The sequence below is a fragment of the Heterodontus francisci genome, chromosome 29 (assembly GCF_036365525.1).
Source record: "Heterodontus francisci isolate sHetFra1 chromosome 29, sHetFra1.hap1, whole genome shotgun sequence".
NCBI classification, from domain to species: Eukaryota; Metazoa; Chordata; class Chondrichthyes; order Heterodontiformes; family Heterodontidae; genus Heterodontus; species Heterodontus francisci.
Window position 1 is genome coordinate 28,955,325 of NC_090399.1, and position 16,740 is coordinate 28,972,064.

Genomic DNA, 16,740 nt, shown 5'->3' on the forward strand with positions numbered 1-16,740 from the left:
TTCTCCAGCCTCATGGCTCTCTGTGTAAAGGGGTTTCTCCTCTTACCTGCTCTAAATATATTGCATTTAATCTTTGATCGATTGCCCTTTGTTCTTGACCCCTCAGCCACTGGCAACATTCTGCTTCTTCTACTCTCTCCCATCATTTCATCATTTTAAGCCTTTCCATCATGGGACTGTGCTCAAGTGGCAATGACAGAGACCTCACTCAAAGAAGTGGAAGATTGGGAATTTAAAATTCCTGGCTGCTGGAAACATACTATACACCACCATGTAGTGGGAATGAGATAGAGGTACAAATATGCAGGCAAATTACAGATGGATGCAAGATCTATAAAGTAATGGCAGTGAGGGACTTCATATTGTCCTAATATAGACTGGGATAGTAACAGTGTATACAGCAAAGAGGGGAGGAAATCCTGCTATGTATACAAGAGAACTTTCTTGATCAGATGACATGAAACTTTGCTGTGTAGAAACTAGTACAGGTAATAACCAATTCCAGGAGGACATAGACAGACTGGTGAAGTGGCAGATGAAATTTCACACAGATGAGTGTGAAGTGAAACATTTTGGTGGGAAGAATAAGGAGGCAATACAAACTGAATGTCACAATTTTCAAGGAGGCTTCAGGAGCAGAGAGTCCTGAAGGTGTATGTACATAAAGCTTTGAAAGTTGAGAAGGTTGTTGAAAATGCAGATGGGATTCTTGGCTTAATTGATAGAAAAACAGGCCGGGATGTTATCTGGTGACAGGGATCTCGAGTTCCGGAAAAAAATGATGCTGAGAACCTCACATAGCCTCTTCTCGGAAGGTCTGCTGAATCTAGTGCCAATCAGGCACTTAAGTGGACACTGGTGGGCCTTCCACAGGATGGAGGACCCCATCACCAAAGTTCCCACCCCTGGAGAGCTGCCAGCCAGTCAGAGACTGCTCGCTCTTCGACTGAGCAGTGCTGAGGCAGTGGCTGCTGCCAGAACAGCACCTACGGGAGGCCCATGAGTGATGCTGGAGCCAGGCCACAGGATTTTTTCCAATAATTTCCCTACCACTGATGTTAGACTCACCGGCCTGTAATTACCTGGTTTATCCCTGCTACCCTTCTTGAATAATGGTACCACATTCACTGTCCTCCAATCCTCTGGTACCTCTCCTGTGCCCAGAGAGGATCTGAAAATTTGTGTCAGAGCCCCTGCTATCTCCTCCCTTGCTTAACATAGCAGCCTGTGTTACATCTCATCTGGGCCCAGGGATTTATCCACCTTTAAGCCCACTAAAACAGCTAATACTTCCTCCTTTTCAATGCTAATTTGATCAAGTATATCACAATCCCCTTCCCTGATCACTACACCTACATCGTCCCTCTCCATAGTGAACAGAGATAAAAAGTAATCATTCAAAACCTCACCGATGTCCTCCAGCTCCACACACAGATTGCCTCTTTGATCCCTAAAGGGACCCACTTTTTCCCTGTCTATAGACCACCAACAGGTGGGAAGTATGTGGAGGAACAAACTTGCAAGGAAATTACAGAAGTAGTGGAAAGGGTGGTGAGGAATGAGAGTTCCTCGAGTGTGTTCAGGAAAATTTTCTACAGGAGTCCAGCGAGAAAGGAGGCATTGCTAAACCTGGTGTTTGAGAATGAGATGGTCCAAGTAGACCAAGGCGCAGTAGGAGAGCATTTAGGTGACAGTGATCATTGTATCATAAGGTTTAGGCTGACTATTGAAAAGGACAAAGAACAATCCAGAGTAAGAATAATTAACTGGGGGAAAGCCCACTTCAATGGGGTGAGAACAGAGCTGGGGTGAACGAATTGGAGTCAAAGAAGAGATAGTTTATTATTTTAGAGATACAGCACTGAAACAGGCCCTTCGGCCCACCAAGTCTGTGCTGACCATCAACCACCCATTTATACTAATCCTATATTAATCCCATACTCCTACCACATTCCCACACTGCCCCTACCACCTACCTACACTAGGGGCAATTTACAATAGCCAATTTAGCTATCAACCTGCAAGTCTTTGACTGTGGGAGGAAACCGGAGCACCCGACGAAAACCCACACGGTCACAGGGAGAACTTGCAAACTCCATACAGGCAGTACCCAGAATTGAACCTGGGTTGCTGGAGCTGTGAGGCTGCGGTGCTAACCCCTGCGCCACTGTGCCGCCCAGTCAAGGTTTCGGCATAGTCAAGGTATGTTCTCTGGAAGGGGAAAGGTAGAGTAAACAAATCCAGAGCTCCCTGAATGACAAAAGAGGTAGAGATGAAGATAAAGAAGAAAACGTGTACTTATGACAGATGCCATGTCGAAAATACTATTGAGAACCAGGCTGAATATAGAAGGTCCGGAATGCAACTGAAATAGCAAATAAGAGAAGCAAAGAGAGAGCATGAAAAGAGATTGGCAGCTAGCATTAAGGGGAGAGTTTTCTGTAGACATATGAATAGTAAAAGGATGGAAAAAGGAGGAGTGGGGCCGATTGGGGACAAGAAAGGGAATTTACTCATGGAGATAGAGGGCATAGCTGAGGTGTTAACTGAATACTTCGCATATGTCTTTACCAAGGAAGAAGATGCAACCCAGGCAATGGTGAAAGAGGAGGTAATTCAGACACTAAAAAGTTTTAAAATTGATAAGGAGGATGTATTAGATAGACTGTCTGTACTTAAAGTGGATAAAGTACCAGGGCCGAATGAGATGCATCTAAGGATACTGCTGAAGTGAGAGGGGAAATCATGGAGGCACTGGCCATAATTTTTCAGTCTTCCTTAGACTCAGAGGTGGTGCCAGAGGACTGGAGAATTGCAAACGTTACACCCTTGTTCAAAAAGGGTGTTTAGATAAGCCTAGCAATGACAGGCCAGTCAGTTTAACTTCGGTGGTGGGAAAACTTCATTAAAGAATAATTCGGGACAAAATTAATAGTCACATGAACAAATGCGGGTTAGTTAAAGAAAGCCAGCATGGATTTCTTCGGGGAAAATCATGCTTAATTAACTTGCTAGAGTGTTTTGAGGAGTTAACAGGAAGGGTTCTTGAGGGCAATGCTGCTGATGTGATGTACACGGACTTTCAAAGGGCGTTTGCTGTAGTGCCAGTCAAACAGACTTGTGAGCAAATAGTTCATGGAATAAAAGGGACAGTAGCAACATGGATACGGAATTTGCTGCATGACAGGAAACAAAGTGTTGTGGTTAATGGATGTTTTTTTGTGCTAGAGGAAGGTTTCTACTGGAGTTCAACAGGGGTCAGTGTTGGGACCCTTGTTTTCTTGATACATATTAATGTACACAATTTCAAAGTTTGCAGATGATATGAAACTTGGAAGCATTGTGAACTGTGAGGAGGATAGTGTCGAACTGCAAAAGGACATAGACAAGTTGGCGGAATGGGCAGACAGGTGGCAGATGAAGTTCAATGCAGAGAAATGTGAATTTGGTAGGAAGAACATGGAGAGACAATATAAAATAAAGGGTACAATTCTAAAGGGGGTGCAGGATCAGAGGCGTATCTGTGCATAAGTCATTGAAGGTGTCAGAACAGGTTGAGAAAAGCAGTTAATAAAGCATACAGTATCATGGGCTTTATTAATAGGGGCATAGAGTACAAGAGCAAGGAAATTATCTTGAACATACATAAGACATTAGTTCAGCCTCAGCAGGAGTATTGCATCCAGTTCTGTGCACCATACTTCAGGAAAGATGTGAGGGCATTGGAGAGAGTACAGAAAAGATTCACGAGAATGTTGCCAGGGATGGGGAACTTCAGTTATGAAGATAGTTTGGAGAAGTTCGAACTGTTTTCCTTGGAGAAGAGAAGGCTGAGAGGTGATTTGATAGAGGTGTTCAAAATCATGAGGGGTCCAGAAAGAGACTGTTGCCACTCATGAAAGGATCAGGAATGAGAGGGCACAGATTTAAAGTAATGGGTAAGAGAAGCAAAAGTGACATAAGGAAAAACGTTTTCACGCAGCGGGTGGTTAAGGTCTGGAATGCGCTACCTGAGAGTGTGGTGGAGGCAGATTCGATTGAAGCATTCAAAAACGAATTATAAAATTGTACAAAAAGGAAGAATGTGCAGGCATACGGAGAGAAGGTGGGGGAATGGAATAATTAAATTGCTTTTTCGGAGAGCCGGTGTAGACATGCCCTTCTGCACTGTAATAATCCTGTGATTCTCTGTGATTCTGTGAAGAGCAATCTCAGTTTCTTCAATCTCCACGTAACTGAAGACCCGAGTTCCTGTTATCATCCTGGTCCATCCCTGGTATCATGTTGGTCTGTGCTTCCGACATCTCGATCTCTGCCCCCATCGTTAACCTTGCAGCTATTGATATCCTGCAAGTACTCCAGTAAGTAGAACATTTATATCAATTTCCTGCATTTGCTGAGTGCCCTCCGTTAATCCCCGAATGACTGCATCTCTGTGCATATCCTGGTCTGTGTTCCTTACAACCCAACAGGCCGCAATTATCTGCCCAGAACATTGCTAGACAATCTACTCCACATGAACCGAATGTTAGCGAATGATTTGGACGGTTTTCTCCTGAGCTCTTGGCCGCAGGGCGATGGGAGTCTGCGTTTGAAACATGGCTTTTATATGTTTACTGCAAATCAAGCACAATTTCTGATTTTAAAACCAGTATATACGAGAAATAAGACACACGCATCCTGAGTTTGATAGTCCGGATATATGGATTTAATACTTAGATCACTCACTACTGAGTCAGCGGCACTTGAGATGGCTTGGCCATGTGAGCCGCATGGAAGATGGCAGGATCCCCAAAGACACATTGTACAGCGAGCTCGCCACTGGTATCAGACACACCGGCCGTCCATGTCTCCGCTTTAAAGACGTCTGCAAACGCGACATGAAGTCCTGTGACATTGATCACAAGTCGTGGGAGTCAGTTGCCAGTGATCGCCAGAGCTGGCGGACAGCCATAAAGACAGGGCTAAATTGTGGCGAGTCGAAGAGACTTAGCAGTTGGCAGGAAAAAAGACAGAAGCGCAACAGGAGAGCCAACTGTGTAACAGCCCCGACAAACAAATTTTTCTGCAGCACCTGTGGAAGAGTCTGTCACTCTAGAATTGGCCTTTATAGCCACTCCAGGCGCTGCTCGACACACCACTGACCACCTCCAGGCGCTTACCCATTGTCTCTCGAGATAAGGAGGCCAAAGAGACTCGTGTTTTAATTGAACGGCTGAATAGACTCCAGCCTCTGAATGGCCGACTGCTGTTTCTAATTGGTGAACAACTGTTTAAAATAATATGGGCATTGATGTACTGTTGGGCCTTTGTTCGGCACTTTTGGAAATCCAAAAGATAACAGAACAGCCAAAGCTGCAGTTCGGTGACCAATGGAGGCTGTTTGGTCTTGGACTTGGCAATTTTCAGTCAACCACAGCACAAGTCCCGTGCGCAGTGCAATGAGGTTATCGCTCAACTCTCCGGTCAGATATAATTATAGCACAAAGAAACGAAAGTGAAAGGTGGCCCCTCACTGGTCACAATTGTTTGCTGGAATATATACTTTCCTCGTTTTCTGCTGGTGAAACGCGTTGATTGAGATATGTTTGGATTAGTTTAACTGAATACTTTGATAAGAAATGTTGTTTGCAAAGCATGCAAAAATAAAGTTCAACCTGATAGTTACGTTTATAGAAATGTAATTAAATAGATTGAAAAAGTAAGTAAATGAAAGAGATGTGACATCATCTGGTAAACGGAATATTCGTAGACCCTGAGCTACCAGAGATTTCGTCAAACATCCCCATTATGAGACCCTTTATCCCCTTTCGTAGGGCTCGAGATCAGGGGTGTCAAACTTCCGGCCCCCAGAGGCGGACTGGTTATTGAGAAAGTTCCCCCGGTGGCAACCGAAACCTTGACAGATTTTGGAGCCTTCGGGTTTTCTAAAGCCGGTCGCTCCCGGGACTCTGAGGAGGTTTTCGGGTTCCCTATTTACCCCGCCTCTTGCTGCTTGGCACGGTATGTTGAGCTGGTCTCCGCTTGGGCGATTGCAGCCTCAAGTTTGCCCGCTCTCGCTCTCTTTCTCTCTCTCTCGCTCTCTCCCCGGCCACTGCAAACTCTTTAGAACTGTTCTATTAAGCCGATATTGCCTCTCCCACGCCCTCCTGCCAAAATACATCACATCACATTTCTCTGTATTAAATTCCATCTGCCACTTGTCGCAAGATCATCCCTTGCTTCGACTCAACTCGAACCAAGAGGATTCTGTCCTTGCACTCTCAAGGACATCCTCACTTTCCTAATCAGTACAGCCACCCCACCTCCCCTTTCTCCTTCCAAATCCTTTCTGAAACCTTTGTATCGTTGAATATTAAGCACCCAGTCCTCACCATTTTAAAGTTAGTTTTCCGTTAGTACCATTACATGATTTTCCCGCATGGCCATTTTTGCTTGTAACTCACCAGCCTTATTCACCACACTTTCTGTGTTTACATACATACATTTTAAACCTGACTTTGGATTCCTCATTGTCCTTCTTAGTCTTTTCCTATCTAATATGGTACTACATCCTTCTCTGCTACTATCCTCTTCTCTACTTCTATATCCCACTACTCATCCCACTTCCAATTTACTTCGAACCGTCCTCAATCATACGTGTGGACCTCCCCATGAGGACATTGGCCTCAGTCCTTTTGGAGGTGCGACCAGTCCATTTTGAATAGGTGCCACCTGCCCCAGAACTCGTCACAGTGCCCCAAGAATCTGAAGACATCCCTCCTGTGACATGCTTCAAGTTGAGCATTGATCCTCCCTGTCTTCCTATTCCTACTTGCTAACGCGCAGCACTGGGACTAATCCAGAGATTACTACTTATGAGGTCCCACATTTTAACCTCCCTCCTAGTTCGTGAAAATCTGACCAATACCTGCCCTCACCGTGTCACTGGTACCGACATGAATATTCTGCACCCTCTCCATGATGCCCTTTGCCCTGGCACCAGAGATGTAACACACAATGCGGGACACATAATGGCGGTGATAGAAATGACTGTCTTTCCCCAGAACTATCAATCACGTTGCACCAATCTAATAGAGCTAGAAATACAGTTTAATCAGACTCCTGGCACTTTGTGAAGAGCCGTTTTATATTTCTGATGGCATTCTCGGTTTTGGCATTGGATTGTGGGTAGTGGTGTGATGAGGTCACCAGTCTCCATCCACATCTTTCTCAGCAAATAGCAAATTCTGTTGGTGCACATTTTGGACCATTATCCATTACCCACAGCAAGCAGGAGAATGTATCCCTGTGTACACGATCTACTAGATCCAATTCAACCAGACTAAACTTTCCCTCCCACCCCCAGTTATTGAGATTCTTGTCCACACCATGTTAATCAGCAAAGATTTAATTTTGGCGGTGATTCTCCCAAAAATGCATTTAATAAATAATTCAGATTGTTGACAAGGCATAAAATCTCTCACCCCAGTTTCAAGGGGATTTGTTCCACATCTGTTGAGTGTTCTAACTCTTTGACAATGTTGTTAATTTGGAGGCAAAGGAGGAAATCACAAAATCGTTCACTTATTGCTGGTCTCGTTGCAGTTTCAGCGCCAAACTCCCTATTAAACCTCGGAAGGTTGGGAGGAGGGTACATTCATCTGTCATGACATGTTAAATGAGCCACGGAAGATACTTTGTAGCCTGTATTTCAATTGGCTTTAGGATTTCGCTAGGACCAGAGGAAATCATGAAGGGGTTTATGATAGACCACACTGAGACAATCCTCACCCCCTTATTAATATATTGTTGTCTTGGTCACCTTAAAATAACTTGAGTATTTTAATCTGCACAAGTGCAGGCTCGAGGTCTCACGGCTCGGCTTATGTGTCCTTCTCGGCGAGAGCATCTGTGCTGGGTCTTCCAGAGCTTAAGGACCGACCAATCACTGGAAGTTTATGAATGGACCTGACATGAAAGATGCCCCAGCTGTAGGAAGCAGCAGCCAATGAAAATGTCAACGTGCAGAGGGAATCTGTGTGGAGGGGATTTTAATTATCTAAACATATACTGGGATAACTGTAATGTAAAGGACAGTAAGGGGAAAGAGTTCTGATCGTGTGTTCAGGAAAAGTTTCCACAACAGTATGTTGCTACTTCAATGAGAAAGAAGGCACTGCTAGATCTGGTTCTTGGGAATGAGGTGGGTTAAGTGGATTAAGAACCAGCAGGAGAGCCTTTAGGGGACAGTGATCATTGTATCATACGGTTTAGACAGACTATGGAAAAGGACAAAGCGCAATCCAGGGTAAGAATAACTAACTGTGGAAGGCCAACTTCAATTGGGTAAGAATGGAGCTGGGGCTAATAAATTGGAGTCAAAAGCTGGCAGAAAGACATGTATGTGAACAATGGGCTACCTTCAAAGAAGAGATAGTTCGGGCACAGTCAAGGTATGTTCCCTCTAGGGGAAAAGTAGGTTTAACAAATCCAGGGCTCCCTGGATGCCAAAAGCAGTAGAGATTAAGATAAGGAAGAAAAAGTGTGCTTATGACAGATGCCAGTTAGAAAATACTATTGAGAACCAGGCTAAATATAGCAGGTCCAGAGTGGAAGTGAAAAGGCAAATAAGAGAAGCAAAGAGAGAGCATGAAAAGAGACTGGCAGCTAGCATTAAAGGAAATCCTAAAGTTTTGTATAGGCTTATAAAGAGTAAAGGATGGTAAAAGAAGGAGTGGTGCTGATTATGGACTAGAAAGCGGATTTACACATGGAGGTAGAGGACATAGCTGAGGTATTAATTAAATACTTTGCATCTGTCTTTACCAAGGAAGATGTTGAAAGAGGAGTTAAGTCAGACACTAGAAGGGTTTAAAATTGATAAAGATGAAGTATTAGATAGGCTGTCTGTACCTAAAGTGGATAAAAAACCCAGACCAGATGAGATGCATCCAAGGATACTGAGGGACGTGAGGGCAGAAATCGCAGAGGCACTGGCCATAATTTTTCAGTCTTCCTTCGATTCGCAGATGGTGCCAGAGGACTGGAGATTTACTAAAGGTTACGCCTTGTTCAAACAAGGGTGCAAAGAAAAGCCCAGCAACTACAGGCCACACAGTTTAACTTCAGTGGTGGGAAAACCTCTGGAAAAAATAATTTGGGACAAAATCAATAGTCTCATGGACAAGTACAGAGTCTCAGTGAGTATATAGAGAAAAGCATGGATGTCACAACATGGGCACAGACATTTTAACAAATCTAGTCCATGTCTGAATTCAGCCTCCACAAAACAAGTCACTCTATTCACATTGAACCCGCCTGTTCCCATGTCCCTTCAACACTTTTCTTTACCTCTCAAACTAAGCTTGAATGTTAGCATAGTTTCTTCCTCAGTCACTACACCTGGAAGTGAATTCTCCAGCGTCCTGACTCTCTGTGCAAAAGGATTTCTCCTCTTACCTGCTCTCAATCTATTACATTTAATCTTTGATCTATAGCCCCTTTTTCTTGACCCCTCAGTCACTGGCAACATTCTGCTTCTCCTACTCTCTCCCATCCTTTCATCATTTTAAGCATTTTCAACATGGGGCTATCATATAGTGGCAATAAGAGAGACCTCGCTCAAAGAAGTGGGAGATTGGGAACATAATATTCCTATATATACCACCAAGTAGTGTGAAGGAGATAGAGGCACAAATCTGCAGGCACATTACAGATGGCTGCAAGGACTATAAAAAATTGGCAGTGAGGGACTTCCAATTATTCGGCTGGGATAGTAACAGTGTAGACAGCAAAGAGGGGAGGAATTCCTGCAATGAGTACAAGAGAGCTTTCTTGATCAGATGACATGGAACTTTGAAATGTAGCAACTGGTAAAGTTATTAATGGATTCCAGGAAGACATAGACAGACTGGTAAAACAGCAGATGAAATTTCACACAGGTAAGTGTGAAGTGACACATCTTGGTAGGAAGAATAAAGAGAGGCAATACAATCTAATACTCCAATTTTAAAGGAGGTTGCAGGAGCAGAGGGTCCTGAAGATGTATGTATTTAATTCCTTATAAGTGGAAGGACAAGTTGAAAAGGCTATTGGTAAAGCACATGGCATCCTTTGCTTTATTGATTTTATGCTGGTGATGGGAGTCTCAAGGTCCATAAAAAGCGACGCTGAAAATCTCCTGATACCTCTTCTCTGGAAGGCCCACCGAATCTAATGCCAATCAGGCACTTAGGTGGACTTTACACAGGATCAAGGGCCCCGTCGCCGTAAGTCCCGCCCTTGGAGAGTGCCGGCTAGTGAGAGGTCGGCGGCTCTTACACTGAGCAGTGTCTGTGCGGAGCTGGTAGCTGCAGCCAGAGGAGCACCTACTGGAGCCGCAGGAGTGGTGCTGGACCCAGGGCACAGGTAGGTCAGGGCAGGAGGGTTTGCATGTGGTGGTGGTCATAGGTGAGGAGGGTGTAGGGGGTTCGCTAGCGAGGGCAGGAGGTGGCTCGCAGTGGGCCCCACTTTCCAATTTCGGGTCCTCCCATTCAGGCACTCAGTGCCTTTTAATGAGAGTACCCCGCCACCACCCCCTTCCCACCCCCTCCCCCCCTACCCCAGAGCTGGCAAGCAGCCGGCATGGGTTTTCATGCCATGCTTCCCGTGCGATGTCAGGGTTGCCCACCGCATGACTAATTGCAACAGTGGTGGAATGAGGCCCTTAATTGGGGATTCATTGTGGCGGAGGTGGGTAGTTGGTGGAAATAATCCCCCTCTCCCCCCCACCCCCCCACACCCCAACTCCATTACCAACCCAACCGATTTTATGTTCGCCCCGATTCCAAACCTGCCACGGGGGTAAGCCTAAAATTCCCCCCATAAGAGTACAAAAGCGAGGAAGTTGTGCCTAACTTTTATAAGCAATTGTTGGACCTCAGCTGGAATATTGTGTTCTATTTTCAGCACCAAATTATAAGAAGGCTGCTGAGGCCTGAGAGAGGATGCAAAAGAGATTGACTTGAATTTTACCACAGATGAACGATTTCTGTTTTCTGGAGAGACTAGCAAGCTGGATAGTATAATGTTGCCAAGAGGATTACTAAATCTGAGGATTGGAAAGATTTTAGAATTCAGCAAAGGAGGACCAAGAAATTGATAAACAAAGACAAAAGCGAATACGAGAGTAGGAAGAGACAGAAAAACAGATTTTCAATGTTTCCATCTGTATATGTATCGTAACAGATTAGTGAAAGTAAAATGGGCCCTTTGGAGGCAGAGACAGGTGAAATTATAATGTGGAATAAGAAAATGGCAGAGACATTAAACAAATACCTTTGTATCTGTCTTCATGGTAGAAGACACGAGAAAACATTCTGGAAATAATGGGGAACCAATGGTCTAGTGAGAATGATGTACTGGAGAGATTAATGGGACGAAGTGACAAATTTCTCCTGGATCTGATGATCTGAATCCTAGGGTATTTTGAGAGTTAGCTGCAGAAATATTGGATGTATAGTTTTGATCTTCCCAAAGTCCTTCGATTCTAGAACAGATCCCAAGGGTTGCAAGGTAGCAAACATAATCCCACTATTTAAAAAAGGAGGAAGTGAGAAAACGGGGAACTATAGACCAGTTCACCTAACATCAGTATTAGGCTAAATGCTCGAATCTATTAGGAATGCTGCAACAAGACACTTAGAAAATCATAATAAGATTCAGCAGAGTCAATATGGATTTATGAAAGGGAAATAATGTTTGGCAAATCTGTTAGAGTTTTTTGAGGATGTAACGAGGATGATGGATAAGGGGAAAGCAGTGGATGTAATCTATTTGGATTGTAAAATAAAAAACATTGATAAGTTGTCACACAGGTGGTTATTACACAAATCTAGGAATCATGGGATTGGAGGTAATTGATTTTCATGGATTTAGGATTGGTTAATGAACAATAAACAGAGAGTAGGAATAAACAGCACATTTTTGGGATAGCGGGCTGAAAGTAGTGCAGTATCACAAGGATCAGTACAATCTGATTGGGATTTGTCATGTAGTTGATAGTGAAGAGGGTAGCTGTAGACTCCAAAATGGTATGAATGGTATGTTGAGTGGGCAGAAAAGTGGCAAGTGGAATTCAATCTGGATAAGTGAGAGGTCGTGCATTTGGGGAAGGCAAACACAGCAAGGGAATACAAAATAAACAGGAGGATATTGAGAGGGGTAGAAGAAGTGACAGACCTGGGAGTGCATGTCCACAGGTCCCTGAAGGTGGCAGGACAGATAGGCAAAATAGTGACGAAGGCAAATTGAATACGTTCCTATATTGGCCGAGGTGTAGAATACAAAAGCAGGGATTTAATGCTGGATCTGTATAAAATGCTGTTTAGCCCACAGCTGGAGTATTGCCCAGATCGGTGGTGGAGGAACAAACCCTCAACTCATTTAAAAGGTACCTGGACATGCATCCGAAGTGCTGTAACCTGCAAGGCTATGGACCAGGTGCTGGAAGGTGGGATTAGATTGGGCGGCTAGTTTTTTCAGCCGGCGCAGACACGATGGGCTGAATGGCCCCTTTCTGTGCCGTAACATTTCTATGGTTCTATGGATGCATCCTAACTTACTGACGTTGGTAAGAGTGGAAACTGCAGGGGTTCTGGTCACAATCTTCCAAACCTTCTTAGTTATTGGGGTGGTACCAGAGGATGGAGGAATGCAAATGTTACACCCTTGTGCAATAAAAAGGAGAGGGCTACACTCGGTAATGAGACCAATCACCCCAAAGGCGGTTGTGGGGAAACGTTTAGAAACACCAACCTGGCACAAATGTCATTGTCAGTAGGAAAAGTATGGGCTAACGAATGAAAATCAGCGTGGATTTGTTAAAAGGAAATTATTTTTACCAATTTGATTTATTTTAGTCATGAAATAATGGAAAGGGTTGATGAGGGCAGTGTGATTGATCTTGTGTATATGGACTTTTAAAAGGTGTTTGATAAAGTACCGCATAAATGACTTGTTCGCAAAATTAAAGCCCATGCGATCAAAGGCAGTGTGGATATGAAAATATTTAAGAGCCACAAAGCAGAGAGTAGTGGTGAATGATGGTTTTTTTCAGACAGGAGCGATGTAATACAGTGTTGTTCCCTGGAACTTGGTACTAGAATTACTTATCTTTTTGATATATATTAATGAATTTGACAGGTACACAGGGCATCATTTCAAAGTTTACAGAAGAACCAAAACTCCAACTGTTGAAAACAATTGGAAAGATAGTAACAGACTTCAGCAGGACATGGACAGAACTGGTGAAATGACAAATTAAATTTAGCGCAGAAGTGTGTGATACATTTTGGTAGGAAGAATGAGGAGGGGAATGCAAATAAAATGCTACAGTCTTAAAGGGTCTGCAGCTACAGAGAGCTGGGATGTATCTTTGAAGGTGGCAGAACAAGTTGAGAAGGCTGTTGGAAAAACCATATGGGATCATTTGTTTTATTACTAGAGCCAAGATGACAGAAGCAAGGAAGCCATGCTAAATATTAATAAAACATTGATTAGGCCTCAGCTACAATACAGGGCACCAATCTTCAGAAAGGATGTCAAGGCCTTAGAACAAGCCCTTAGATAAGGTGCAGAAGAGATTTACTGGAATGCATGCAGGGAAGGGGGACTTCCGTTATATGGAGAACCTGGAGAAGCTGGGCTTGTGCTCATTGGAACAGAGAAGGTTAGCAAGAGGTTTGACAGTGTTGTTTAAAATCATGCACAGTTTTGAGAGATTCGGTTTTGGGAAATTGTTGCAGTGGCTTAAGTGTCAATGACCAGAAGACACGGGTTTCAGATGATTGACAAAAGAATCATAGGTGACATGAAGGGGAAAAAGTTCACGCAGTGAGTTGCTATGGATTGACTGAAATGGTGGAAGCAGATTCAATAGTAACTTCCAAAGTCTTGCAATACTTGTAAGTGAAAATTTACAGGGAAATGGGTAAAGAGCCATGGGTAAAGAGTATTTGGACTAATTCAATAGCTCTACCAAAGGGCCAGCACAGGCACGATGAGGTGAATGGCCTCCTTTGGTGCTTTATCATTCTAGGATTCTGTATGTCCCACTATTTGAGGAATGGAAACACTGATTTCCTGGACCAAACTCCAAGTCACACAGTGATCTGCCTAATTCGCCTCCGCCTCTTCACTAGTACATGGCACAGGTCGTAGTTCAGAAAATACCACAACTGAGACTCTTTACCTAACTTTCTTGCACTGGACCATGACTTCTGCCTCCTTTTGTAACAGATCCATCCTGCTCCTCTAGATACTGGGGTCTGCTCTACTACTCATGCCCCCAGCATGTTCTTCCCTGATGCTCTTACCTGTAAAAGCTTTGCCATAACTTGGACAGTTTCTCTTTGTCGTGTACTTTCCACTGGTGTCCTCTCTCAGCTTAGTTCCTCTCCCTGCCCCTCTTCTCCTTTAACTTCCCAACTGGAGTATGTCGTTCCCTTGGTGTATTTCTACCCATGATTTAATTCTCTCTGTCTCTGCTCCCTGATGATTCGCGATGTTTTTGAGATTTTTTGAAAAGTTGTTTTCCAGGTCGTTCTGGAGCAGTTGCCACGAGTTTGTTTCTCTGCACAAATTATCCAAAAACTATCAACAAGACATTGTCACTCGGATGGACCCGCTCTGACCTGAAGTGACATTTGAACCATCCACACCACCTGAGACTGAGACGGGCGACCAGTAGTTTACAGCTGACAGATAAATAGTGTGCAATTATGGGATGGTCCTGTTGGTGAGCTTTGACCCCACAGATGTTCAGCGGTGCTGAGTTTTTCCCGTCCTCATTCAGACCCAGACAGAAGAATGGAAAGAGTTTCTCAGTGAAAGTGTGGGTGAAAGTGTGGAGATGGGACATGTTGTCCGCATTGTAAAATGACACCTGTCCGACCTCATAGTCCAGGAACACTCCGATCCACCGGGGATTCACACTCAGGGGAAGGGGAATCCGTGAATCGGAGGTGCGGGTAACATAGCCACTTCCAGGCCTCAGGTGTCGGGTCGATTCTCCCTTTCCTGTTCACAGATTCTCGGGCCATTCCCAGTCCCCAACATGTCTTGTTCTCCACCTCCACCTCCCAGTAATGTCTCCCTGATGTGAATCCCTCTGATCCCAGGACACAGACACCACGGTCAAACCTCTCCGGGGTGTCAGGAAGCTCCTGCTGTTTGTCTCCGAGTCTCACACTGGTCCGGTCCTCAGACACGATGACACGAGGATGGGCTGTGTTCACATCGAGAGTCAGAGAGGCTGGAGCTGGGGGGAAATTAAAATAACACAGTCAGTGACTTAGTTTGAATGACTTATATAAAAACACAGTCTCTTTAAAGAGGATATTCGAGGGCCTCCCGGGAACTCCAGTGTTTTCAAAGGGCTCCAGGTTGTGTTATTGGTATCTGCTCTGACACGGGGGTTTACCCTCCTGGGATCACTCTGACTCTGTGATCCCGATCAGGAACTCTGTGACCCCCCCCAGTCTCCTGCTGTTCTCAGCATCTGCAGAGTGACTTCCGGAAACTTAGAAATCCACAAGGAATCGACACCAGAGGCTACAGTGTCGCTTGGACACAGACAGATACCGGAAGGAAAGAGAGAAGAAAAAACAGGGAAAAAGAAGCAAAAGAAGAGAAACTGTTGCAGAGGGGAAGAGAGAACCAGGAGGAGGAGGGGAATTAACAGTAAAATAAAATCTCAGGAGAGGAAGAGAAAGAGATTCGGCAGAGGAAGGGAGGAAATGAGATCCACAAGGGGAAGAAAGAGAGAGAGAGACAGAGAGAGAAAGCAAGGAGAGAAAACATAGAAAAGTCGAAGCAAGAGAATGAGAGAAATGGACAAAGAGGATACAACCACAACTCAATCTGTCCAACAACCTGACCAGGATCACAACAAACACTGAAACAACCGGGTAGTCCCCAGATTCAGAGACACAACATGAAACAAACAGCCTGGACACAGCAAACCCACATCATTATATCCAGAAATCTCAATAGACTCCAACACACAATCAGACAAAACCAAACTGTTCTTCATTAAAGTACAGATGGAAGAGACATTTCTACAGAACACTCTCCTCACCGTCCTCAGAACACAGCAAGTTTATGAGTGAGTGAGTGGGACAAAAGCTGACCACCTCCTCCTCAGCCAAGAGCACAGAACAGTCACATTAATCAACAGGAATCTTCCTATTACACATTAAAATGTCATGGGGCCTTCTCGGCATCGGGGGTCATGGCAGGCCTCTACCGGAAGAATTTTTCGGGCCTCCCCGCCACGATCCCTGATGCAGGAGACCTCATTAAATTCAACCATAAACTGTTATCTTCACTCCCAATGGACACAAGGGCAAGCAGCCGGAGCAATCCGAGATCATAGTAGTGTCCCGGGCCTAGCTCCAACCCCAAAATGAAGAATTCGACCTTCCACTTGAACCTATATAACACACACTACCAGATAGAATATTCTTTCCTGATGCAGCCTCGCCTTTCCCGCGTAATCTGCTGTAATGTGACGTAAACAGAATTTGCACCAATTATCCTCCATTCAGACATTGGAGCCTCAAACCTGCTCTCTCTTATGTGACTCAGAGTTCCTGCCTCCCTCTGGGTGAAGCTCATCTCCTCATATATGTACTCTGAGGTGGATATGACATGACAGACGATTGCACGTGGTCACGACCTGCGTGAGTCTCTAACAGTGATCTACAATCTGAAACAAAA

The 16,740-nt window shown here is 44.4% G+C and overlaps 1 protein-coding gene across 1 annotated transcript; it reads right to left on the reverse strand.

Moving 5' to 3' along the window:
* Positions 1-13,350: 13,350 nt before the first annotated feature.
* LOC137345729 (E3 ubiquitin-protein ligase TRIM69-like) lies at positions 13,351-16,244 on the reverse strand. Its single transcript, XM_068008992.1, is given in 4 exon segments — positions 13,351-13,424; positions 14,716-14,960; positions 14,962-15,280; positions 16,214-16,244. Coding segments are annotated over 4 exon segments (669 nt in total).
* Between the last annotated feature and the right edge of the window lie 496 nt (positions 16,245-16,740).